The sequence below is a fragment of the Varanus komodoensis genome, unplaced genomic scaffold (genome assembly GCF_004798865.1).
Source record: "Varanus komodoensis strain SLA01 unplaced genomic scaffold, ASM479886v1 scaffold2, whole genome shotgun sequence".
NCBI lineage: Eukaryota > Metazoa > Chordata > Lepidosauria > Squamata > Varanidae > Varanus > Varanus komodoensis.
The window spans coordinates 49,656,323-49,684,106 of record NW_025335568.1 but is presented as its reverse complement, the minus strand read 5'-3'; the positions used below and the strand labels follow the sequence as shown (position 1 = coordinate 49,684,106).

The 27,784-nt window shown below is 40.8% G+C and overlaps 1 protein-coding gene across 1 annotated transcript in view; it reads right to left on the bottom strand.

The window, feature by feature from the left end:
• Positions 1-27,784, bottom strand: part of COL28A1 (collagen type XXVIII alpha 1 chain) — a 91,909-nt gene that overhangs the window by 13,562 nt on the left and 50,563 nt on the right. Inside the window, exons 17-27 of the mRNA XM_044428963.1 lie at positions 27,295-27,363; positions 24,705-24,773; positions 21,887-21,955; positions 21,048-21,119; positions 19,430-19,498; positions 17,107-17,178; positions 15,645-15,713; positions 14,404-14,472; positions 11,119-11,187; positions 9,726-9,794; positions 559-627 (exon numbers count right to left, since the gene is read on the bottom strand). Of these exons, the coding sequence (XP_044284898.1) occupies positions 559-627; positions 9,726-9,794; positions 11,119-11,187; positions 14,404-14,472; positions 15,645-15,713; positions 17,107-17,178; positions 19,430-19,498; positions 21,048-21,119; positions 21,887-21,955; positions 24,705-24,773; positions 27,295-27,363 (765 nt within the window). The remainder of the gene's footprint in view (positions 1-558; positions 628-9,725; positions 9,795-11,118; positions 11,188-14,403; positions 14,473-15,644; positions 15,714-17,106; positions 17,179-19,429; positions 19,499-21,047; positions 21,120-21,886; positions 21,956-24,704; positions 24,774-27,294; positions 27,364-27,784) is intronic.

Here is a 27,784-nt window from a genome sequence, read left to right as displayed (position 1 = left end):
GATCAGTAACATTTTTCTGAATACAACTGACCCTGCCTTGGGTGCACTGCATCCAACAGCTCATTCTGCAGTTTTCATATTATTGTAGCCATTCCTTTTGCAAGTCATTCACAAGTCAATTAAGATTAGATCATGCACAGAAAAATTATGAGAAAAAGTTACTTATAAGAGTGAATGGCTGCAGGGCATTCTCAGGCTTGTGGGGCATTTCAAGGGTTTTGTTTTGTTTTTAGTTCACTTTGCTTTTTGTTGTTGTTGTTGTTGTTAGTAGTGAAGTCGCAACCCCATGGACTACATTCCTCCAGGCCTTCCTGTCCTCCACCATCCCCCAGAGTCCACTTAAGCTCACGCCGACTGCTTCAGTAGCTCCATCTAGCTGACTGCTTCAGTAACTCCATCTAGCCACCTCATCCTCTGCTGTCCCTTTCTTTGCTTTTTAAGGGTAAATAAAAGTAGGATATCTCACTCATGAAGCTCTTCTGCATTTTAAGAAGTTGTACAGACATAAATACACATCTATGGAAATGTGCAGACATATAAAAAAAGATCCGCACTAACCTTTGGGCCAGGTATTCCTATCCCCCTTTGTCCAGGAGGTCCTGGGGGTCCTCTTGCACCTTGTTCTCCCTAAGCACCAGCAACAAAAACAACACACAAAAAGAGAGAATCAGCATAAGTGTGGCAATCTTATAATTGTAAGAAGCAACATTTTAAATTTAAATTTCAAAATACATGACAGCAAAGGTACTGCAAGGCACTCCAGTTATGTCAACTTAATACCAGCAATCATTTCTGATAGCAGTGGGCCAAGGTACACATTAGAGTCAAATTATTCATATCTTTTTATTTATTCATTCATTCAATCAACTGTCTAGTCACCTCATTTAGACATCATTTTCATCATTTAGACATCACCCTAGAGCGAAAGGTTCTTCAGGTGACTCACAGAAGAAAAAGGAGCTAAAACTAACAACAGGAACCAAATGATACAATACAGTACAACACGACACAACACAATAGAGTATCATTATAAAATACTCTGGCTTAAGATCAAAAAGCAAAATTTAAAGCAAAACACTGTTAAAAGCAACAGTATGGTTTTAAAGCACAACTGGGAGAGTCCAACATATCTAGAAGGAGCTAGACTGGGGAAGACCAACCTAGGAAACTTTAAAACAGTGTTTACTGGCATTGAAGGATATTAAAGTAATGTTTTGCAACTTCTCTGGGAAGACTGTTCTGCAGGTGAGTCAAAACCCCAAGAACAGCCTCCACATGTAGCTTCAGCTGCAACACAAATTGGCAGAAACACCAAAAGAAAAGCCTCAGAAAAAGATCTTGGGATTGTATCAGGAACATATGGAAAAAAGGCAATTCTTAGGGTACCTAATTCACTTCTACTTTTGTAGAAGTGAATTAGGGGCATGAAAGCATTGTGGGGAGATACCTAACCCTTTCTCCATGCCTTTTCCATGCTCAAAGCCACACCGGTGGCCTTCCATGCATTTGAAACCTCAAGGTGGGAAAATGTGCTGAGAAGAAGGGGATATTTGGAAGAAAATCCTAGCTAAGCAGCATTTCTAAACATCTGCCCCCTCATTTCTTTAGCAATTCAAACAAATCATGAGAGAATGTATAACAAAACAGCCAAAGATTTAAATCATGGGACAGCAGTGGGTAGCTGCTGGAGAGAGAATCGACCTTAGTTCACTTCCTAATGGACAAAGCACTGTTTCAACAATTTGTGTTCAATATTGTAGTTTATTTGGAGTCCAGAGGGTGCAGGCAGGTTGACATTCTGGATGGACAGCTCAAACTACAAACAGTCTGAAAATACATGTTCAGTGCTGGAATGCATTGACTTCAGTGTTTAAACTTGAAAAGTCACTTTGACTGACCTATAGATCAGACTGTGAATATTTCTTAAAAATAAGGGCCATAACCTGATTTCCTCAAAATAACTGCACACTGGTTTGTACAGCAGAATTTGAAAGCTTGAGACAGGACCAAATGCATGTTACATGGATGATCCAGGACTGAAAAGCTTCTGAAAGCAACCTGGATTGGATAGAGTACAGGAAGAAGTCTAACTGGAGAGCAGGAGAAAGAGGATTATATAAGCTGCTTTGAGGGCTTTAAAAAAGAAAAGAGGTATGATAGAAAGCTAATAAATAAATAAATAAACTTTTCCCCTATTGCATGGAAACCCTGATCCAAGCCCCCCTGAGATACTATTAACTGCAAAAAGGAAATGTATTGGTCTGATCAGGTTTGGTTTTGTTTTCCAGATAATTAAGGAAAATTGAAAGAGAGGTCACTTATTTTATTTATGCATTGCATTTCTGTACCAATAGCCAAAGCTCTCCAGGAAGTTACACAAGAAATACACCCATACATATTGATAGATGAACATAGGAAAAACAAGTAAAAACAATATTCAGTGCAGTGTAAAAGAACAATTTCTGTATATCCCTCATTTTGTCATCCTACAAGCCTTGAACATCACTGTCTTTACCTTAAACCTGCTAAATTTAGGTGGGGTAGAAGAGAAATCAGAGTGCTACTGAATTAGCACCATACAAAGCTGGAACAATGAACACATTGGGCTGTACTGGAGCAGGTTTATGGGTTGTTCCCTCAGAATAAAAAGGGACCTATGGTTAACATCTACATATAGATGTTCGGCGCCAGGTTAAAACCTTTTTATTTAATTGTTATTTTAAAAATTTATATTTTTATCATCAACAGTAACTTTTTTGTTTTTTGTTTTTGTTTTTATAAACTTTTATAGAATTTGTATTGTTTTATTGTTTTTAATTGTACATTTGTAAGCCGTCCCAAGATGCTGAGGCATGTGGTGACGGCATATAAAAATTTTAAATACATACATACATACATACTTCTGCAGTCAACAACTGTGATATAATTTTATTTAATATTTCAGCAAATAGACTATTTTGTTTGTATATGGAGTTTGGAAGCTTTGCACTACCATGATCCTTGTTTCCCACTTTATTCACTTGGCTCATCTGGCGCATCTCAGTTCATGCTGGCATCCAGGTATGCAAACCAAACTGAGAGTGGCCGGATGCAGCTCTGTGGTAGCCTAGCTTTAATCTTACACCACTTCCTCAAGGGGAGATGCAGTGTTGGATTTGGTAGTTTGGTGCTGAGATCCACAGCTGTGCCACGCTGTTGCCAGCAGGTGGTGCCAAAGGCTCCATAAACGTCCATGGCGGACCCCTGTGGCTCGATCGCTTCCCTTCTTAGGCTGCAGTCCTAAATGCTCCTGGTTGGGAATACGCTACTCTCAACCCACATGCCTCTGAGTAAATGGGCTGTTCTTCACTCTAAATGAAGCCACGCATATTGTAAGCAAAAACTGCCCCCCCCCCACAACCCTAGTAACCACATTTAAACAGATAGGCCAAATTGTTTAAAGTCTTAGAAAATATACTGACTTTCTTCCTACTCTGTTTAATACAGTTAATATATAATAGGAAGATGATGGGGTCCAGTTATCACATCCCTTCATCCCCATCCTCTCCTTGAGCTGTGGCTCCAATCAAATGGATAGCCTCTAAATAGAAGGAAACATGGGGAGGTCGGACAGCAGTTCTGCCATGTAATGTGGGTACAGCTTTTTTGGAAAATGGCTGTGGAAAGACATACCCCAAAAGAGCTTGCTAATAAGTCCTATCATCATAGTCACATACCATGGCCTGGTGTACACATAATTACAAGAAAAGTATGCATTGTGTCGAATCACAGGGTTGATTATTTAATTATTATATTTATAACCAAATTGTGTTACTTTCAAGGTAACACACTTGTGCCACTTACATAATTCTCCTCCTCCCAATCTTCTCCTCAAAACAAAAACCATGTAAGGCAGGTTGGGCTCAGAGACTTCGGCTGGTGTCGAGTCCAACACTGTAATTGTGGCTAGTCATAACATGTGAATTAGTCAATATGGTTTAACCATGGTTGTTAACCACAAACAACCCAGAAAGAGATCCCATGATTGAGCTGTGAACTCTGGATTGTGAATGGTTAACAACACACAGTTAAACCACAATACTGACTTTGCATAAAGCAGTGATGGTGAATCTTTTAGAGACAGAGTGCCTGAACTGCAACCCAAAACCCACTTATTTTTCGTAAAATGCAAACACTACAATAAAACCTGAAAATGGAAGTTTTTAAGTTTAGAAAAACAAATGTCAAAGCCAGTCCAAGCATATAAATATATATATATATCCTTGGCAGTGCACTGACTGGCCATGTGAAAGCTCGGACAAGTCACAGCTACTGATTTGCAGCTGGTGAAATTATCGCCTGGCACCGCTACTCATGTCTGAGCATGCGCATGGCTCCTATGTGCAAAGTTATCTGATGCTCAGCTGCTGGGGCGACTTGGCTTGCATGCTGACAGAGAGGGCTCTGCTTGCCCTCTGTGCCATGCATGCAATGGGTTTGTCACCATTGGCCTAACCCTACCCTGATACACGCCCCTAACCTGAAAATAGGGATAAAACACCATGGAAAAGCGGGCGACTTTGAAAAAGTCTGCCTTGAGTAGCTTTTTCTGCATAGCTCAGCATTACTGCCCATTCTAAACACATTCCAACCATCAAAATCATGCCAGGACACCTCATTTTTCTAAACCTAACCCTACCCTGGTGCACAGCCCTAACCCTAATAGAGGGCAAAGTTCCATTGAAGAGGGCGATTTTGAAAAAGCCTTCCTAAAGTAAGGTTTTCTGCACTGCTCATCATTTCTGCACATTCTAAAGACATTCCAACCATCAAAATCATGCCAGGACACCTCATCTTACTAACTCTAACCCTACCCTGGTGCACAACCCTAACCCTCATACAGGGGTAAAATACCATGGAAAATAGGACAATTTTGAAAAAAGCCTTCCTTGAGTAGCTTTTTCTGCATAGCTCAACAACTCTGCCCATTCTAAAGACATTCCAACCATCAAAATCATGCCAGGACACCTCGTTTTTCTGACCCTAACCCTACCATGGTGCACACCCCTAACCCTAATGTAGGGATTAAATACCATTGAAAATAAGAACATTTTGAAAAAGCCTTCTTTAAGCAGCTGTTTCTGCACTGCTAAACATTTCTGCCCATTCTAAACACATTCCAACCATCAAAACAAAGCCAAGACACCTCGTTTTTCTAACCCTAACCCTACCCTGGTGCACACCCCTAACCCTAATATAGGGGTAAAGTTCCATGGAAAAGAGCGTGATTTTGAAAAAGCCTTCCTTGGGTAGCTTTTTCTGCACTGCTCAACATTTCTGCCCATTCTAACCATCAAAATCATGCCAGGACACCTCGTTTTCCTAACCCTAACCCAGTGATGGCAAACCTTTTAGAGACCGAGTGGCCAAACCGCAACCTAAAATCCACTTATTTATCATAAAGTGCCAACACCACAATAAAACCTGAAAACTGAGGTTTTAGTTTCAAAAAATCACCTCATAGCCAGTCCAAGCAAATATATGTATATACTTGGCAGTGCACTGACCAGACTTGCGAAAGCTTGGATGAGTCGCGACTAATGACTCGTGGCTCGTGAAATCATTTCTGAGCATGCACATCCCCCCTATCTGTGTTATTATCCAATGCTCGGCTGCTGGGATGATGCAGGTGCGACTTGGGTCGCATGCCAACAGAGAGGGCTCTTCGTGCCCACTGTGGCACATGTGCCATAGGTTCACCACCACTGGTATATAGCAACAAACTATGATATAACAGCAACCCACAAGTCAATAATACTCTATTCAATCAGTATTATGGGTTGTTCTTGCGCAAAAACCAGCTCAAGTATTTTTACTGTATTTAGTTAGATTGAATTCGTGTTCACTGCTTTGATGGCTTTTTAGCAAGTAAGGTAGTAAATAAACATTACTAATTCCTAAACAAATAATGCAGGAGAGAGAATGGCCCAGGACATTTGCTGGCCGAGGTGATCAACCCCACAGTGCCTTATCATGTCATCCAAAGCCAAGAAGGTAATGCTAGTTGGAGGGGAAAGCAGCCTGATTATGGAGATCATGCAAATCTGGCCTCTGCCAATAAGAGGAAGTATGTTATCAGAAAAGAGGGCAAAGCTTTGCAAAAAAGTTGGTTCTTTAGCCTCCAAACAGACTTGGAGGATGCCTTCAAATCTTGCTGTCCCACATCTATACTATGCTATGTTCCTGTAGTGACAGCCAATCTGATGCCTAGGTCAAAATCAGAGAATCACATTTGAATCCAGTACATGAGTTTGGCCTGTGCTTATTGAATCTGAAGTGTGCAGTCTGCATCGGATGACTGGCAGAGACACAGTCAGTGCAGAACTACCGAATATTGCTTGATCCAGGTTCAGAGTAACGTGCTTTTGCACATTCAGTTGCTTCCAGTTCCCTTGCTTGTTCTTTTATCAGAAGAGTGTGTAAAGTACATTATGCTCTCAAATATAACATGTTTGGGTTCTTAGGTGTGCAAGATCGGATTGATGGAAAATATGCTATGACTTGAAAATTATAAGCATTTATTAGACTGATGTTTTAATAATTCCCAGGCCTGCCCAGAGTTACACTGCGGAATGGCAAATATGTGTGAGATTGATAAAACACCAGGGATGAGGAATAGCCAGTCTCAAAGCATGCCTGGGCACCTGCTAAGGTCCCACATCACAGCAGGAACCCCGTGACGGAAGTCATCTGGATTTGCTTCTCTTCTTCAGCACTGTAATCTGACCCCTTACCTGCCCTTCCCTCTGGCTAAGGCGGTGGAGATGAGAGGAAGGAGCAGTGGATGCCATGGCCTATTGGCTTCCTGCCTGCCAAGGAAGCAAATTGCATCAGTGTTGAGGAAGCGGGGGGGCACAGCAGCTGGTACGATGGTGGGGAGAAGATAAGCATGTTGAAAGAAGGGGCCCACTGGGACTGCCTTGCCCAAGCACCTCCGAAACCTGGAGCTGGCACTGACCCAACTCTTTGATGAAGGTTAGCCGGAGTTCAGCAGACCAAGGGATTAAAAAAATACTGTTCCTGCAGCTGGTGCTACCTTGTCTCTAGGGACTGTGTTGGTGGTTTCAGTCCTTGCTTGGTATTTACTTGGAATAGTGGAGCAGGTTTTCCATACAGTTGTAAGAATCTAGGCCATGTCTTTTGTAAAAGCCAGCTTTAGAGTGGCATTGACATGCATTTTCTGTCCAGTTGTGATTGCAACTGTGCTCCTTTGCACTTGGTGTCTACCCCATAGACAACAGTAAGGCTGGGGCAACAGTAAGGCTGATGCCCATGCATCCCACAGGCGGTTTTGTGTGAATTGGGCCTCTGTTACATAAAATTCCTCTTCTGTGCAGTGCACATATGTGAGCAATCTCTCAAATCAAAAGAACAGAGCTCCAATTGAGCTTTAGGGAACATTCTGACCCAGTGATACTTAGCTGAATTCCAGCTTGACACATGTAAATTTATTACTAAAGGGCTCTCCGGTTAAACAAAGCTGTTTTTAAATACATAGAGATTAGAACAGTGTTGTTTAAATTAAAGATGGGCATGGGGGTGGTAGGTGGGGAAAAGACCTACTGGACCTATTTTTTTCCCTTTCAAAATGCCAGTAGTATAGAAAATAAATGCTAATGAAATTTGCTACCAAATTTCTGTAAGAAGGTATCAGTGGCAATAACTATATGCAATACATGCTTTCTGGAGAGTCTATAAATTGTTTAGTAATATCTCTCTTCTACCTTTTACAGAGAAAATAAGAAGTTTACTTATATGCAAGCATTAGATTTATTTCATAAATATTCTGCAAGATGAAATCAAATACCAAATGCAAGACAGGCAAAGAGTATTTTTTGCCCTCAGATACAGTCTGTACCCTGTACTTACTTGCCAGGGAAGGGCCATTACTCTGTTTTAGAGTATGGGGTTTTCTGGAAATTTTTGAATCAGAAATTTTTCCAAATCAAATTTGCTCAATTTGCATGGGGTTATTTATACAGAAAAAAATCCATTTGTATCAGCAAATTTTCTAATGAAAATTAATCCAATATGATCAATTGCATAGAAAAATCTTCAGTTTGCATCAGAAAATGCTTTGATACTCCAGAGCAGAGGAATCATGTTGTGGTCTAAACTTTCAGAGGGCCACAAGTTGCCCACATTTCCCTAGGGAAATGTAACTTAGCATAGTTACTTCACTTGTACTCCATAAACAAAGCTAAAAAATGTCCCATGTTAATTCTTTGTCCCAGTGCATTACAAATATTTCACCTGTTATATTTGATGGAGGGGAAATTAAAGTACAATTAGTGAGCAACTTAAATAGTACTGCTGTAATCCCATGCCCCCCAAAGCCCAAAAGCTGAAAGAGGTTCAAACCCCTTATTGAGAAACATCTAGGTAATTCATTCCTCAATCCCATGAGATGGTGGTTCCATATAGAAATGCACATTAAGATGTTTCCAAATATGTCAAATAGATGTTGGAAATGTAAACATAAAGTGGCTACTTTTTATCATATGTGGTGGACTTGTGATAAGGCAAAAAAGTACTGGATTAAAATACATAGATGGATGGAGGAAATATTACAAAAACCCTTTACTTTTAAACCCAAAGTTTTCTTGTTAGGCATTTACCAGAAGATGTTAACAGACAGGAAATCTATTTGATGTTGCATCTAATCACAGCGGCAAGGATTGCATTTGCTCAATATTGGAAAAGTGAGGAGCTGCCCACCGATGGATTGATTGTAAGAAAGATCTTGGACTGTGCAGAAATGGATAGATTGACTTTATCGTTGAAGGAGAAAGAGGATACTGATTTCTATCGAACTTGGGACTCTTTTTATAATTGGCTGGAGAAACGGGACTTGGCGTAAATTTAGAGATGTTTTTCAAGCTATGATAAATTAACTTGAATTTGATATTAGAATGTTAAAAAATATGTAGTAGGAGGTTGACCCACTGAATCCAATGTTTGTGATGTTTGATTTTTTTTAGTGTTAGTTTAAAAATTTTATATATATATATATATATATATATATATATATATATATATAAATGCACATTGCATTCATCTAAATAAATGAATAGAGAACTTGCTGCATCCATTTTTAACTGTTCTAGTTCTCAGAATGAGACAACATGATTAAAATTCTTATGTGAAACCATGAGGACAATACCAAACTGGTTTGAGTTGCCAGAAAATTCTCCAGAGAATGAACAATGATTTATTACTGTGCTTTGATAAATTCCTAAACTGTTTTGTTCACTTGGGAATAGGAGTATTTAGAAGCCTTGAAAGTAGCTTACCAAAGAACTCAAGCATACTGAAATGTAGATTTTATTCTATGGTTTAGCTGTGATTAGTTTCAGTTCCCTTATTTAACCTCACAGCAAAATGCTGCTACAAAATTACATTGTTCTACATGGGATATTAGATCTGGACATGAATAGACACATGCAGAGAGAGAAAGAGAAAGAAAAGTTGAAAATTGTCAAGTTATCAAGCAAAGTAAGACTCTTCTGTCATTGATATTTGCACTCAAGGGAGAGTTTTGATAGATACAATTTCTCATAACAGGTCAACATTCTTCCAAGTTCATGTCAGGAGAAATATGGCTTCTATGAGTACATATAATTTATCAGAGCCACTTGATGACAGAGTTATAATTTAAAAGGTAACTATCACCACCACATGAGTACCTTTGCCCCTGGATCGCCAGCTCCTTTAAGGCCTCTTGGGCCCGGAGGACCAGGTACTCCTGGAAGACCCTAGAACAGCAATAGAAAAATACCAGCAGATTAATCTCACAGAATTTAAGGACAAGGATCTAACAATGGGATTTTTGCAGTGCGGAGGCATGGCATGGTGGTAAAATGGCTGCTTTCTCTGGAGAAGGGAAAGCTGGGAAAGGCCCTGTTTGCCCACACTGGCAGCAAATTGTGGGTTACTTAGCCAAGCATATTCCACAGCCTTTTTGAATATTTAACCTCTAAGCAGACGAATTGAAGTACTAACTATAGGATAACTGTGGGTTGTTTAACTCATAATTAACCTATAGTATCCTGGTTGTCTTAGGATGTCTGAGCATGCCCAGCACACCACAGATTAATTAATGAAGATTTGACGCCATTATAGTAAACTGGGCCACTGTAGACAAGAGGGACCTATGGGCAGACTTGGTATAAAGCAGCTCTATTGAGATCCAGTGTGGCATAGTAATCAGCATGTCAGACTGGGACCTGAAAGATTTGGGCTCTGATCCGCAGTTGGCCATGAAGTTGACTATGTGATTTCTGGCCAATAACCAATCTACCCCACAGGTTTGTTCTGAGGTTAAAATGAAGGAAAGGAGGACTAGGTAAGCTGCCTTGGGTTCCTCACAAGAGGGAAATGGGCAGGTTAGAAAGAAAATGTGGTAATACAGTCATACATATTTTTAAAAAAGGAATTATCATTACTATTATTTATTTATTTCATTTCTATGCTGTCCAATAGCTGAAACTCTCTGCCAGTTCTTAATAATGTCTGATAAAACATAAACTGGAAGCACAATAAAGCAGCCTAAAATTCCAGTACACAAAATTTAAAACAGAGTTTTACATTTATTTATTTATTTAAACAACTTATATGCTGCCCCATCGCATGAGCCTCTGGGCGGCTTACAATCATTAAAATTGCATATAAAATACAAAAAATACATACATACATAAATACAAAAATAGAATAGAATAGAATAGAATAGAATAGAATAGAATAGAATAGAGGATCCAGCCTGATCAAATAAACCATTAACAGTTAAATGATTGGAGTGGCTAAGGTAATTTCAACAAAACCAGCCCAATACCCCCATATGCTCTTGAACACCTTAGGGAAGAAGGCAGGATTAACCTGGCACTGAAAGGATAACAGAGTTCATACAGGTGGGCCTCAGTGGACAGATAATTCCAAATGAGGGGCCACTGCTAAGAAGAGGTGGCACTTGGAGGAAGACCAAGATGCTCTGTTAGTCATAGAATCCATCAAACTTTTTAGATGCTGAAGATAGTTTCCTACCCTTACTTATAAAATGAATTATTTGAAAAGTAAACTTACTGATGGACCTGGAAAGCCATCTCCTTTAGCTCCAGGAGGTCCTGGTGGCCCAGTTGAGCCTTGAGCACCCTAAATGCAAATCATAAGCATTCATATAAATCATCCATATGACACCATCAACTCCAAACACGGACGGGGTTTGACTTGAGTGTATGAGAATGCAAGTCAGCAGCACAACATGCAGATGATGCATGCGACAAAGAAGTCCCCCATTCCTGTAAATTCCTGTTCAAAAGTACACAGGGTGATAGCTGGACATCACATAGTATGCCTTCAGTATGCTTTCACATGGACAGCTCCTAGAACTGTCATAGTAATGGTATATTTTTAATGGATGTTTAAACCATTCTCTGTTCAAACAAGGGCACTGAGTGAAACAGGACCTCACAGTGGAATTATAATCCTAAAATACAATAAAAACAAAACAGAATCCAGTCCTGTTCAGTTATACAACAATTTAAAAGGCAGTAAAATAGACAACTGGTCAGCTAAAATGAAAGTTTTAACCTGGTACTGAAAAGATACATCAAGTTGATGTCAGTCACACTTCTGTGAGAAGGGGATTCCACAAACAACATCAGCTGAGGCACTCTGTCTTGCTAAAACATGATGGGCCAGAGTACTTTGAGGAGATCAATGCAGAATTTAAGATACAGGCAAGCTGGGATGTTCTTTGAGATGGAGGGCTTTAAACGTCAAAACCAGCACTTTGGCCTGGTAGCTGGTAAGTGACTGATGCAGCCCCCTCTGGACTGGTGTAATGGGATCCCACCTGGCAGCACTTTAAACTCTGCAGCAGCTACATCCAGCACTATGAAGCTCATGGGCTGTCTTCAAGAACAGAACAAGGCATTGCAGCTGAGTGTCCCCAGCTTGGTGACTTCCAAATGCTTTGGCCCAATCCTCCCATCATGCCTTGCTATTGATCATGCTCATGGGGACTGTTGGGAGTGGGAATCCAAAACATTGGAGGGACAACAGCTTGGAGAAAGCTCATTGCAGTAGTTTGTTCAGGAGGTTGACAGAGGCTGAAGCACCACAGCCAGACAATCCTTAGCCAGGAAAGACCACAGCTGGTGACCAATCAACTGCAGCTAAGGAGCACTTCTGGCCACTGACCAACTATGCTGCACCATGCAGATGCCCCAACTTGTCATTCTTAACAGAATTCTTGCAGTAAGAACCAAGATGGAAAGAAATGGTGGAAAAACAAAAGACAGATGAAGCTTGGAAGGACCAGCACCCTCCCAGAAAAGAACCATGTTTGAGACATAGTCATTGTACAATAAAAGCCTCATCTAAAGGTAACCCTGGTTCCCGCTAGATACATTGGACTATGCCTCCCATATTCCTGGCTGGGATGTCCATTCCTGCCTGGGGACGATGGAAGTTGCAGTCCAGCACAATCTGGAGAATGTCAAGATGAGGAGAGCTGCTATATGAAACAGCCCTGAAGAGGCTACTGTTGAGAGTAGATGGGGAACAGAAGTCCTGTTGGATGTGTCTTGCATCCTCAAATGTGCTGAAAAGAGCGCTTTGGATGTTTGGCAATGTTTTAACATATCAAATAGTTTCTCTATTAATTCCTTCAATAACGAAGGAAATCTGGGAGCAATCTGTATTTTGACTTCCAAATTCCTGTGCTGGAAAGAGTTGCCAAACATATGTTTCCACTTAGCTAACATCCAGAATAGGTTAACAATACCCTTCTCTTAAGATCTAAGAATTTCATCCAGTCTCTTCCTCTTGGTATTAGAATACAGTGTGTTCCAGCAATTTCATTTCACATGCTTATATGGGAAACACACAATCAGGACTTCTTCTGTTGCATGCTCAGCTGTGCTGTTGCAAGATTGCAGGAAGGTGATAAAATGTTCAAATACCCCACACATAATATTAAACCCTATACATATAAAACTAGTATGTCAAAATTATTACCATCACAACACTACTGGAATATTTCTAAGGCCAATACAGTAACCATTCTGTGCTATGGTTCACAAAGTGCATATGAATCATAAATGCTCATTGACTGACACATATAGTAGTCTACATCTTTGGGCAAATTTGGAAAACCAAGACCCAGCTAAAAAGTCTCCCCTCCCCCCATTGCTTAAGTGCATCACCAGTCAAACCTTTCTATGTGGTTAACCAAATACCTACCATAAGGAGAAATAAATCAATCTATTGCTGATCCATGTCAGTTTCACAAGCATTCACTGATAAATCTCTTTAAACTCAAATTTACATCAATCTATGATTTACAAAAACTGCACAAAAAATTATAGAAAATGCTAACGTATTTTTCACAAAATTCACATTTCCACGCATTATGATCTTAAGGGTTAAATTCTCCATGCCTGCATTTGTCTACTTAATCATCAGCCCTGCAGCTGATAGAATTTGCATTAAAAAAAACCCCAATCCTGCACATTGTACAAAGACCCATTATCATGATGTCAGGTCATAGGTAGCTTGGCCCAAAGCCAGTGTGATTTTTTTGGAAAGCACATAAAAGGGACAGCAAAAATACCAGCAAAATGTGGTCTGCTATAGAAGAAGCCAATGTATGAAATGAATGAACCAGGGGATTTGAAATCCCAAGAGCAGGGGTGGGCAATGTCTAAGGATTGGATTGATGCGTCACCCAGAACTGACCAAGGGCTGCACTGATACCTCCATCACTTTCATGTCACCCACATTTGATGGCGGCAGCAGAAAAAAAAATCTCTTGAAAGGAAACCAGTTGTTTACCACCAATATTCAGTAGAGTGGTGGCTGCAGGGAGAAGGGCTTATTTGGCTTTAAAGGGGGAAAATTTGCTTGTGCTGAGCCTCAAGAGTTCACATTCAAGAGTGGATGTCACATGAAAGTGTTTGGAAGCAGGAGACTAATGCCTAGCTTCAGTTTGTAAATAATTAGAGGCAAGCAATAGAGGGGGCGGGAAGCTCCTGGCTTGTTTTTCTGGTTTGTTAATTACTGGTTTGGACATGTATAAGGTAGAATTCTGGCTTAATACAAGCCAGGATCTTCATGACCCAACCAGCCCCAGAAGAGAGAAGGGAAGGAATGCTCAAATCCTGACATTCATCCCCAGCAAAACTCATTCAAAAGCCATGGTTTATAAGCCTCCATTGATTGAAGCAGGTCACCACAAGAGATCAAAGGAACCTGGCCTGTTACCATTTAGTCATTTAAAGGAGCTTCATATTTCTTCACAAAACTATATATATATATATATTTATCTTACTTGCCCATTGTTTTATTTTATTTTAAATTGCATACCTTGGGCCCCACGATTGCATGTCCAGGATTTCCATCATTTCCAGGAGGTCCTGGATATCCTTGATCCCCCTAAATATGTACATGAAGACACACATTCAGATATATGTCCTGTCTTGGAGGCAAGTACCAAGTTAGGGTGATATTCTGCAAAATATTGAGCAACTGTAGGTTCTAAAATTATGCTCTGAGAAAAGCTCCTTTTGGAAGTTGCTGCTGTGAGCACCCTCTTGCCCCAGAGCTCCAAACACCAGACCACCCCTTTGCAAAACAGATAGCTTATTGACACTTCATAGCTGAAAGATAAAATAATTCTCTAAGCTCCCCAGGTAGCTGGAAGGTAAGCCTCTGCACATACTAGGAGCAACTGCTGAATCCAAACTAGGGACTTCTCCCCAAAGTCATTTGCTTTCGGTGACTCTGAGGCTCCAAGCAGGGTGGCCTCACCGTTGAAGGGCCAGCTGGCAAGACCAGTGCAAGCCCTCTGACTGGGCGTACATCTCCCCTGATGCCTCTTCATGGCTTCCTGGACTGGAGAAGAAAAGGACTCCTCCTTCTCCTTTCCTTCAACCCCTCTTGGCCCTTCCAAAATATTCCCACTCTCCTGCCAGACTGGGAACCTGTGGGTGGTGAAATGAGGGTGCTTCAAAGGCTTGGTCTCCCAAACCTCCCATCTCTGTCTCAAGGTCCTGTTCCCCTTCAGAATTCCTGGGATACCTGCCAAGAGGAGTGATCAGCTACACCTATGAGAAAATTGCACAGTAGGAAGGAAATATTTTTGCATGTTATTCTGGCAGGAAAGGAATGGAAAGAGTAACCGTTAGTTGTGCAAACGGGTACACACAATGTCTTAGGTGGAGTCAGAGCTTAGTGAGAAATAACCTGCTTTGCACGGAAAATTCATTGCCAAGTAGGGCTGGGAAAGGTTCCTGTCTGAAACGCTAGGAAGCTAAGGTCAACATACCTCTCCCTGAAACTTAGCTACAGGCAGTGAGAGGTTTAAGGCCCTTTTCACTTGACCACTTGTGAGGGCAACTAACTGGATGAACACATGAGAGGAAGCCTTTTCTGCAGTGGCCCCACACCTCTGAAATAGGCAGAGACCCCTGACATACAGCCTGTGGGGGACCGGGTGGCAGTCACTAGTTCTGCACCCAGCATAGACTGTACTCAGTTGGATGGCTCAGTGGACTAACTTGGTACCAAGGGTTCCTTCAAGGGTGCAAGCTCAACACATCACTGACCTTATCACCAGGTGGTCCACGAACAGAAGGTCCAGGGTTACCAGTTGTGCCTTTGATTCCAGGTTCACCCTGAAAGGAAAGGCATTCTTGCTCATGGCACTTGGATATCCAATACATCCATTATGTATGTGTTGTTGGCAACATCCAATACAGTGGCAAGAAGTCCATACCTATTATTCCTGTATAGTTTCTCAAGGGGATTTATTTATACTTCATGTTTATGTTGTTTGCTTTAATGAGCTGCCTTTAAGGACAATAGACTTTCATTAAAAAATCAAGGAATCATGAAATAGTTTGGGTGCTCCCAAATGAAGGGTTCCTAGTACTAATAGTCAAAGCCATTGTGCAGCTGTGCTGTGGAAATGGAAATAGAAGATGGAAGTAGTAGGGAAATATGAGAAGGTTACAAGTGAAAGGCATCATTGTCTGGACCCACCCATAACATTCCAGGAACAAGGCAGGGCAGTTGCAGATTAATAGCCTCTTCCAAGAGGACCTATTTTCTAAGGACAGCATGAAACTAGCAGATATCCAGTAAGTTAGCTCTCACTGCTACATGCAGTCCCATTGGAATAAATAGGGGTTAAATAAGTCATGATTAACCTATGTCCTATTGCTTTCAGTGGGTCAGGATCCAACCCTTTCTATATCTTCTGAATTCATAAAATTGCAGCTTTAGAAAGGTCTTCAAGGGTCATCTTAGTTTTCTGAATGAAAGCATCCTGACCGCAGTTGGTTTTAAATGCATCTCTCTGTGTCTACACACACACACACAAACACTTCTCTATTTTTCAAAACTAAACAATTTGGAAATACACATTTAACATTAACTGCAACCTCTTCCCCTCCCACCACCAGATTGGGTTACATAAAATCTAAAGTCCTTCAGGATGCATGTTGGCAATACAGAAGCTGTTATGAGAACCCTAATGATTCATAACTTGCTGGCACTGTCTTCCTATATTCAGTTACGTTAGTATATTCAATAAATTGCATCCAAAGAGCCTGGAAATAATCAAACTTTCATTGGCCTCTCATAACCTGTAATGTGTATGACAACGTTTCCATTATTGCTGTCTTCCATACCACACACACACACAAATATATACCTTGTCAAATGTAAAAAACTTATTGCCTTCTTGTAGTGCTACAGTCTCAGTTTCTCACATACAATTTCTCACATACATGACCAAACAGATTACTATTTTGCAAAAGAAATATCAGATGGGTTAAACAGCTGTACCCCCTACACTAAAGTTCCAGCCTGCACAGGTGCTTCATGCCTACTCTGGAGTCAAAAGTAAGGCAAGATATAGCTTAAGAGAGATAGCTACATCTCTAAAGAAATACCTGTTTTGGCCCCAAATTGCAATGTGACACCATGGAAAACTCAAATACTAATAGAAAGTGATGCTACAGAACCACTGCAGAATGACAACACAGAGAAATCAACCAATCATACCTTTGGTCCTGGAGACCCTGGATTACCCTTTGGACCATCTAGTCCTTGAGCCCCTTTTTGTCCATCTTCACCCTGACGAAAAATAAGCAAATAAAAAGATTCCAATACAAAGTTCTTTTCACCTGAGGTGGTTGAATAATTCAACAGAGGGATGGAGATAGATTACATACATAGATAATGGAAGCACATGAATCAGTCATTATTTGTTTCTTTGCCCCAGCAGTCAGATGTTCTCCTTGAAAACTGCAGAGCAACTACTAAAGCCCAATGCAATTGGAAGCACAATCCTATGAATGCCTACTCAGAAATAAGTCTTAAGATATTTAAATAATGGTGCAATCCTTTGCATATTTAGGCAGAAAAAGATTCTACAACTCCTAGCATGTCACAGGCCTCTGTGCTGCCTGGGCAATGCTCTAATAAAAGAATAGCCTGACTGTTTATCATGGATATTTTCTTACAGATCCAGACAACTTCTTTAACTAGGTAAGAATTCATTTGTGTCTCATCAAGATGTCTTTGGGATGCTAGACTTTTCCAAGAAGCTCACCTGTTACCGCCCGACCTGTGCAATGGTACGGGTGAAAGGCTGGGCTGAGAAGTGACAGTAGTAAGGGAAAATGAGGGTATCATTTTAGACTCTGGGCTTCATGATCTTATAGGGCCACATTCTGTAGATATTAATGTGTATTGCTTCACTCGGTCAAAACATTTTGTCATAACTGTTGTTGAGAGAGCTTCAGCTATTGGGCGGTACAGAAATGAAATCACCTCAGTCTGTTGAGTGGGACCCTGGATATCTGCCCCAAAGTCCAGTTGTAATGGTGCCACTAGTCAGTGGCTCCAACTAAGTTGGGTACAGTGGGAGGGACAGAGCGCTTTTTCACACAAGGCTGTTAATCAGCACCTAATCTGTTCTATCTGCTTTAGGTTTGCTCGCTGAATTGCGGTTGCAGTACTACATGGCCAGGCTTCCTTTCCCTTTTCCTCTGCATAACCTCTAGATAGCACTTGAGGATACTACAATGCACAGGAGAAAATTGCGCTTTCTTTCACTTTAACAAATAAATGCCACATTTTCTCTGCTCTTTCTTTCTCCTTCCTGAAAATGCTCTTTATACACAGAAACAAAACTGGAAGTTCATAACATCAAAGTTGTAAAGAACTATGGATAGAGAACAAGAAGTGCCAGATAAATGAGTCATGCAGAAAAGCTGTCTGTAGGGACAGCTCCAGGAATAATAGTCCATGAGGAGAATTGGTCAGAATGCCCAGGACAGGTATACATTAAAGCCTGCCTCTGATTATTCCATTAAGGATTCTGCAAGAGGAAAATTAACTTTTTTCCAGTTGGAACAAAAGCCTGCATTTCATGTTCAGTGAAAACATTGTTTTTAATTTTCAGTAGCATGAGCATTTTTGGATTGTAACTCACCTTTTTATCTAGAGCCCTTTTGAGACACAAACTGCATCCTGGACAAGTATGTGTTGGCAGAGAGAATGGCATTTCCTCTACTTGCAACCTGCACAAAGCCACTTCGCTATCTGTGTAAGCATGTAAGTACCTCTCTGTAGTGTCAGAAACCCCACCAGATTCAGGGTCTAGCTAGACACAACTTTGATACCTAGGTAGCAACTAATTCTGCTTGTTAAATTGGGCATGACAGCCCAATTTCCATCAGGATCTCAGCACAGGGAGGCAGAATTTTAACACTTCTTTCCCTAGCCATGGTCTCTCTGCCTTCTACTGCAATTAAACTCAGATAAAATGCCAATAGGAGTATTTTTCCCAAAAAAGCTTATTGCCTGGCAAATGGGGCATTTTTTTTGTCAGAATTGCAGTTGGAGAAAGAAAGTGTAAGCCCCTCTGCATATGAAATAAAAACTGGAACAGGCAGGGTAGATGCTAGTACTAGCATTTTTAGAAATCCAGCTCTAATTGCAAGCTCCCCAGGGAAATCACTCTTCCTTGCTGGATTTAGGCTTGCAAAAAAAATCCTTGTATTTGGTGGGGTTTTGCCCCTACAGAGTTGTAGCAATATGCAAGTTAGGTAGGGTTGACCCGAACCTTCCCTTCCCAGCAGCGTAACTTTCTCAGATCTTTTGTCTGCAATGTTGATGGGCTTGAACAAATGTCTTCCATGGAAGTTTCCTTAGGGTTGGGACTAAGGTGTGGGTATCCTTGGGATTCATATTACCCTGATCAGCATGCCAGGCTGGCTCTCTTGTACTGAAAGCATTTATACTAGGGGATATCAAGCAGTCATTCATGAAGGAATCTAACTCCCCTTTACATTTCCAAAGCAAATCTAATAACTCATACCTTTGGACCAATGTCTCCTTTTCCTGGTATTCCCTCTGGGCCTCTTGGACCAGGCAATCCTTGGTCTCCCTGATATAAATAAGGATAATACTTCATACAGTATTTGTACATTTAGGTCACACTTCAATGAAATCCTTTTACCGGGCTTACATGCATTTCAATAAAAACAATAAAACACAATGAAAAGAAAACAAATTAAAACTGGAAAGACTCAGCAGTAGAAAATAGCATAAAGTTTAAAAGTCAATAGCATAGTCCACCATGAGGATTAGAAGACCTGGGGAAACTAAGAGTCTTCACAGTAGGGTTGGATTGGCCCTACTATTAGGTAAAGCAAGACAACTACTTCTGGCAACAAATATTGGTTGGAGGGATCAGCAGCCTTTCCATTTCCCGTGAATTCAAAAGCTAGTCCTCTAAAATCCTCAGAATATTGAAGCAAAAGTCAACTGTCTATCCGGTTGGATTCTGTATGCCTGATGCCAACAAAACATCAGAATAGGTATCACTGGAGCCTCCCTGGGTAGACTAGATCCTTGGGATCACCCAATGAACTGGAATGGTGGGGAAATCCTGACAGTCAAAAGGAAGTACTTCAGAAAGCACATAAGTAAACTATGGGATTTGCTTCCCAGGATGTGCTAATGCCCCAATCAGATGTCTTTGAAAAGGGATCAGACAAATTTGTGGAGGGTATGATGATCAATGGCTACCAATGGCCATTATTACCTTTAATATTAGAGGCTGTATGCTGGGTAACACGAACAAGAGTGTGCTATTGCACTCAAATCCTGTTTTAGGCTTTCCAGCTGCAGAAAGAAGGATGCTGAACAAGATGAATCCAGCATTCTTGTTCTGGTCTTGGGCTTATATTTCCTGACTAGGGGTGGTGGAAGCACCTATAAGATTACTTTTATTATAAAATAACAGATGGAAATTTGCTTGCAAGTGCCTCTGTTACCACTTCTTGCTGAAGCTGTCACATTTCATTTCCTCCTAGCATGAACTTGAAACAACATGAACACCAGAATATTTTAGGCCTAAACTATCAGCCACAACAGCAGACCAGTGTCTTTCAAAGTGAACTCACCCGATTTTGCAGGGTGCATTTTACAGCAAAGGAACTGGCATGGACTTAAATCCTCACCCTGCTTGTGAATTTCCCCCCAGCAGTCCCCCTCCCCAGCTGCCTTTAGCCAGCCAGGTTCATTTCCAGTATCAGAGGCTGGCTAAAGGAAGGAACTTACCAGGATAAAATTTCCCTGAACACTCCTTTGCTCTTCCACTGCATGTAATCCTTTGCTTTAGGTGTGAAGGACCAGCTAAGTTTGAAAATGTGGGCCTTTAGCTATCCCATGTCATTTGATTTTGAGTTATTTTCCCTGACTCCACTGTTCAGTTTTTCAGGTAAAGTGGCTGTCAGAGGAGGATGCTATAATTGGTGCATTGAATTTTTATCCAAACTCTTAAAGCCAAAATGACAAGTGGCACAACTAAGATTTGGCCTGTCCAAACCTGAATGCATCAGTCCTTGTACCAAGTTAGTGTAGAGAAAGAGTGCACTAGACTTTGTGTTTTAAACTATTATCTATATGTACAACAAACAAAATTGTCTTACCTTTTTCCCTGCTATTCCTGATAATCCTGGTTTTCCATTTTCTCCAGGAAATCCTGGTCTTCCTGGCTCTCCCTTTGAATAGAAATACAAACCAGCTTTCAACACACAGTTGGATTAATTTGGGAGGAAACTTTATTATTTCTATTTGGGTGCATTTATAAATCCCAGCATTCATTCTGCATCCCAGCGTTCTGTAGACTTGCTGAAGAGGAAAGTGTTGCTTCTTTTGACTTATTTATATACATGAATTTATATTGATACTGACAATAAACACTGGGATGTTGAGGTGTACTGTCTACCCTTGGAAACTACCCATGGGTAGGTTCTTCTTCCTTGTGGTCCATGGTCCTTGGTCATCTGCCACTCCAATCATGCAAGCTGTGACCAGAGTGAGGAGAAAGAGCAGCAGCCTTCATTTACTTCATTTCCCTCTGGACATTTTACAAGTTAGGAGACTTCAAGAAATAGAATGCAAGTCCATGGTCAATAATGATACAGGGAAGGTAAAGATGGACCTATTCAGGTAGGGGACTCATTGAAGGCATCTTGTCCATGGACTTCCACTTCCTGGAGTTAGCACTGTTATCAGACATGGTGCAATTAATAAAGCGATGATTTAATGGATACTTCCATTGGCATTGGTCATTGCTGCAGTGGCAATCAGTTTCATATTCAGGTCTAGAACTCTGGGTCTGGGTCTTGTGATTCCAAAACCATCACAAGAAGCAATGCTTACTGTGAAGTGGTTGCTGGACAACATCTTGAAAGAGAGTTTGGGGAATCCATTTCCCTGGGCATGAATGAAAGCAATTTTAGTTGTGTATGCAAAACAAGCTCACCTTAGGTCCAGGTAGCCCAATTCCTGGTGCTCCCATATCTCCTTTCAGCCCAGGTGCACCTGTTTGTCCCTTGAAATAACACATTATTTACATTAAGTACAAACATTTTCTCTTACTTGGTATAATATTTGGTACTTTGTTTATTTTTTTATTCAGAACTGTCAAAGACTTTGTGGTCTCTTGGGCATTTCCAGATGTTTATGAACATAAATAGAGCCTTGATAAATCAGATCAAAGGCCCACCTAAGTTTTCTCTTTGTACCATGGACGACCAGATACCCCGAGGTGAGACCCAGAAGCAGGACATGAGTGCCACAGCACCCTTCCCTTCATGTTCCCTAGCATACTGCTTCAGAAACTGAAGGAAATATATAGCAGTAGCCATCGTGAGAACTAGCCACTGAATGGGTTCAGACAACACAATAACCCATACTCAGGTACTGAATATAGGTTGTGTGTATTGTTGCTGAACTGTGGGTTGAAATATATGTTATTGTCTTATCTGAACTGAGCCACAGTAACAAAATGAAGGTTTTAACTACAAACAACCCACAGTTAACAACAACAACAACAAATCATAGTTTCTTCACAAGTTACTCATTGTTGACAAACCATGCCTTGTTTGTACAGCTGGGCTTAGACAACATGATAACACATTTCAACAAGAACCCACAGTTCAGTGACAACTTAAGCACAACTTAAGCTCAATAACTCACCCAACACTTGAAAGTGAGTTATTGTATCGTCTGAACTCACTCATCAGTAGCCTTATCCTCCATGATGCTTGCTGTGATGTACATGTCATGGATTCTAATTTGTATCAGGGAATCTGGACATCTTTAGTTAAGCTATAGTTACTGCACTATCTCATCTTCTTCTCCCTGTTAAGAGGTATTGGGAAAGAGGAGAAAGTACTGGCAAGATTCTCACATTTCAGTTAAAACAAAGCAAAAATCAGAATTATGAAGCACTGAACAAAGACAGCCACAATAATATCTATACAGTCTCAATGGATATAAAAACAGAGTTTCTAAATTATCATTCTGAATTACATAAAAAAGATAGGGAGCCTACAACTCAGGAATTTTTCTTTCATTTCCAGATATGATCCTTCCCCAACTGAATTTGTAGCAAACAAAGAACCTTGCAAAGTCTCTGTGGATGGAAGAGTTTCAGTATTCATTGCAGTAGCTATGGGGTAGTGTATCCACTCTAAGTTTCAGCCTGAACTTTAAAAGGACCATCCATGACCAGAATCATAGAATAGTAGAGTTGGAAGGGGCCAGAGGTCCATAAGATCCAAACCTCTGCTATCACAGGACACTAAGTTATATCATCCCATGTAGCTGATGGTCCAAATGCTTTTTGAATGACTGCAATGAGATTACTTTCCCAGGTATTAGGTTCTATTGTTGTACTGCTCTGACAGTCAGGATTTTTTTCCTGTTGTCTAGTCTAAATCTGGTTTCTTTTAAGTCTGTTATTCTGTGTCATGTCCCTTCTTTCATGTCCACATCACCCTTCATGACAATAACTATTGCATTCTAATATACGGACTTGTGTGTTGTTGACTTGAGGCTAGGAAATTGCTCAAGAACAACTGAAAGAAAACCATAAACATTGGTCAGAATGTGGCCATGGTCAGCTCTTAAGAGATCACCCACTGATATAGTGGATGTTTTTCACAAAGATCAAGGACAGAAAGTACTTTTAAAAAGAGAAAGAGAGGGGAAAGGAATAGTGTTTTCTTTCTCTTGCTCCCATGAAGTAACAGCCTTCAAGCAATTATTTATCTTTGACAGAAAAAATGTCTGAGGAAAGAGAGTTTGGAAGGATGAGTGCATATATTTATCCACTTTCATTTCCAGATAGTCACATAGATTCAGATCACAAAGATACTTGGCAGGATTTTTACTTGGGAAAAGTTATTTGGTAGACAAGAATTTAAGTTCTTAGAGGATTGTACTAGACCAGAACAGTATCAGCATCACTTTGCTCAGAAGCTAAACCACTGCAGGGGTTAGATCAGCCTTTCCCTTTCTCCAGACGTTTTGGACTTCAAGTCCAAGGCCTAGTGAAGTTCCAATAATGATGTCAAGGCCTCTTTCTAAGGATCAAGTAGACATGATAGAACAGCCACATGGATGTTCAATGCAAGCCTACTGTGTTCACTTACAAAATGATTTGGGGTGTGTGTGTGTGTGGGGGGGGTCTTCTCTTTGCATGAAAAGGAAAATGGCAGAAAGGGGGGAGGCAAGCTACGCCTTCTTTCCCTGCCTTAGCCTGTTGTATGCTGCTGCTTTACGCAATTTTCTCCCAAGCTGACTTGCTTTTTTAATTAAATTGTATCAGTAGCTGAGCACCGCAAGGAAAGGTCTGGCAGCTGTCTTTGGTCCACACTGCATACTCCTTCTCATGTAAAGAAGAGGCTCCTTCATTCCCATTTGAACAGGTCACACCTATGTATGATTGCCCTGTCATATTTCCTTTGACTTATGCATCAGAAACTAGTAGATTCTTTCAATTACCTGGGCAAAGGAAAATAGAAATACTTGCAATACTTACCTGCTCAGATAAGAACCACCTGACATCAATCTTTGTGTTATCATAGTAAGTCCTATGCAGGCAGTCGAAGTTTCCTATCACAGGTTCTTCCACATCTTACAGATAATAGTAGATAGACCACTTCTGAAATCCCTACTATAAGTGTCATTTGCACAACCCACTAATAAAACAAAATGCTCTTCAGCTGCGAAACACAGCCATTAGACTGAAATTGTCCCATTGTGCAATGTATTTACATAAGTTTAAATAGTACCTTTGGTCCAAGTAGGCCCACGCTACGTGACCCTTTTGCCCCAGGGGCACCTTTTGGACCTGGAACGCCCTAAAGAGACACAAAGTTCAGTTAGGGAAAATTGCCCTTTGTCAGACACTAATGAAGAGATTCATATTAGGATGAGGAGGTCAGTGATGTACCCTGAAACCTCAGTGACCTCGTTCACACAATTACCCTGCCCCAGTGAGTTGCAGCACCAGCTGGCCACTTCAAGCTCTGCTGTGGCTTTTTATGTCATCTGAACCTGGCAAGCATGGCTCCTTGGCATGGACCATATAACCCTACAACTGTGAGTTGTGAGTGGTTTGCTGTCCATCCCAACAAGTCACCTATACCAGGTTCAGATGACACAAGAAGCTGTATCCAACAAGGGTGTTCATATATATCGGGCTAGCACTTCTGGAGTTATTAACAAGCCATTCTGGTTATTAACTACCTTAGTGTCATCTGTACAACCCACAAGCCTGATTATTTATACATTTATATCTAAGAGCTCCATGCTAATGAATGGTATATAAATGCCCATGGATAAATAAATAAATCTGTCCTTTTTCCCACAAGAAACCCACAAGCCTGATTTTTTTGTATTTATTCTATTTATATCCCATCTTATTTTCCTGAAGCTTACATAATCCTCCCACTCTTCCCCATTTTATCTTCACAACAGTCAGGTGAGAAAGGTCGGGCTGAGGGTCAGTGACCTGCCCAAAGTCATCATGGCTGAGTGGGGACTAGAAGGCAGGTCTTAGGAGTCTAACCATTATACCACACTGGCTCTCATATGGATTTCCTGTCCACATCTGTGAACTCAATGCAATCTTAATAGGTCCTTGTTATTTCCTTAATGGTTTTTTAAATGCCTGATGTTCATTTTATCTTATGTTTTGTTTTTATACATCTTAATAACCAAATAAGCAGGTTGAAAGGTTAATGATTTCCCAAAGTTCTGTTCAAACTTCATTTACATAATTATGCAAAGTTTCAGTGTATAAGTATTAAAGATTAACTGAAAACAAATTTTAAAATCTCAGAATGTAAGAAAGCAATCTATATTTAAAAGATGTGGAATTTAGGAAGTTCTTTTCCAGCATGTAAGACTATCTGCCCATCTTACAGGTAATTTTTAGTAAAAGCCTCCACCTGGCCTTCAGACCCTTCTGGGGTTCCAGCAGGGACAAGGCTTGGTCTTCAAGCCCCGTTCCCTGAACAAATCCACCCTTGAGGAAATCCTTGTTGTTCTTTATATCTTGAACCTCAGGTTCTTTTTTTTTCTCTCCTGATCTATGGTCCCATTGTATAAATAACCATCATACCTGAAACAATTTTTAAAGTATTACAAAACTAATAAAAATTAAGAAGAATTAGCAAGTAAAACCAGGGATTTATTTTTAACAACAAAGACTGGTCATAAGTTTAAAAGACAGCCAATCATTCAGCAAGATGAGCTGACTGAGGGCTCAGCCTTATCACCCCCACCCTTGATGCATTTAAGCCCACAAACCTGGAAGCTTCTTTGCATTCTGTACATGGCATGAGGCTGGGCAGGTGCAATCTTCACCACTGTCTTGTATCACACCCTTCATTCCATCAGTGCCGTGGAGAGAGAAGCAAGTTGGCTGGGGCACTATTTGGTTACAGGGCAAGCTGCTTGGTCCAGTCTCCTCCCTTCCTGCCTTGCCCACCCCCAAGTCTGCCCCTTGCCTTTTCTCCAAGACCCATTTGCAATCTCAGAGTGTCAACTGGTGCTGTTCATTCCATGCTGACTGCAAAGGGCTGGAGCAGGGTCATTGTGTGCAGAGTCCCATTGCTGAGATTGCACAACCCTGGAACTGGGACCGAACAATTTCAGGAGGCCTTGGGATTATATCCTTACAAAAAGAAACAAACAGAACTTATCTTTCTGCTATAAGGTCAAACTCTGAGCTCTTTACTTTTGCTCTGATTTACAGGGTCTCAGAGAAATATTTCCAAGTTGCAAAGAACACTTTTGTCATTGGTGGAATAAACCCAAACTAATCATGTATAATTTGAGCCGTAGATCCATGCATGCCATTAGTGAACCTTCAGTGTAGATCTGTTTATTTTTTGATGCTAGATATTTTGAACACCCAGTGCAAGATGCCAGTAACAATGATAATATATTGCACAAAAATGAACACCCCAGTGTGCATTTGCAATTCTAGCCAATGCTGATTCTTTAAACCCAATATAGAAAGGTCAGTTGGGCTGCCCATCCTTTGCTAAACTTAGTTCTGATTTCTGAAAATAATGCCATCCCGATGGGACTCCAAAGCACCCAGGTCTGAATGAGTCTGTTCTGGCTTAAATCCAAGCATTAGATTATAAATCAAGGCTACAAATGTGCACATAGCTAAGAGGAGCCTTGAGTTAAATTAACCAAACATGGAAGTTTCTTGGGACCAGACTTTTTGAAAGCACTCAATACATTTGACTTGGCTCTGGTTACACAATGTAGTTGCCATCAACAGGAAGGACATTCATATCCATATATGTCCATAAACCAACAAACATACCTGGCCAAAATTAGCTATTGCCCTCACATATTTACCTGATCTCCTTGAATGCCAGGTCCAGGTGGTCCCATTGGACCCTGAGGTCCACCCATCCCTCGCTCACCCTGTATGAAAAATGCATTCTCATGCATCACGATTTTAATCAAAGCATCATCATCAACAACAACCTATTTTAAAGATTGCAAGGCTTTCCCCACATTCCTGATTGCATACTAATTCACAAGCTATTCAAAAAGAACATCTCCTGGGAGAAAAGAGCATGGGATGCAGAACATTTGGGAAAGTAATGAGACCAAGTATGGATGTACTGACATGGCAAATGTTGTGTTTGGTGATACCTAGTCTAACTTCACAAGCTAGGCAGGGCTGTCCCTGTCCTGCCAGGGATAATTGGGTGCAGTTTTATAAATCCAATAAATAAATATTCCAAATCCCTTCCTTGCTCTTCAGTACCACAGGGCATACTCCATATGGCAATGCCCATGCTGGTAGTTCAGCACTGCAGCATACAATCTATACCATACA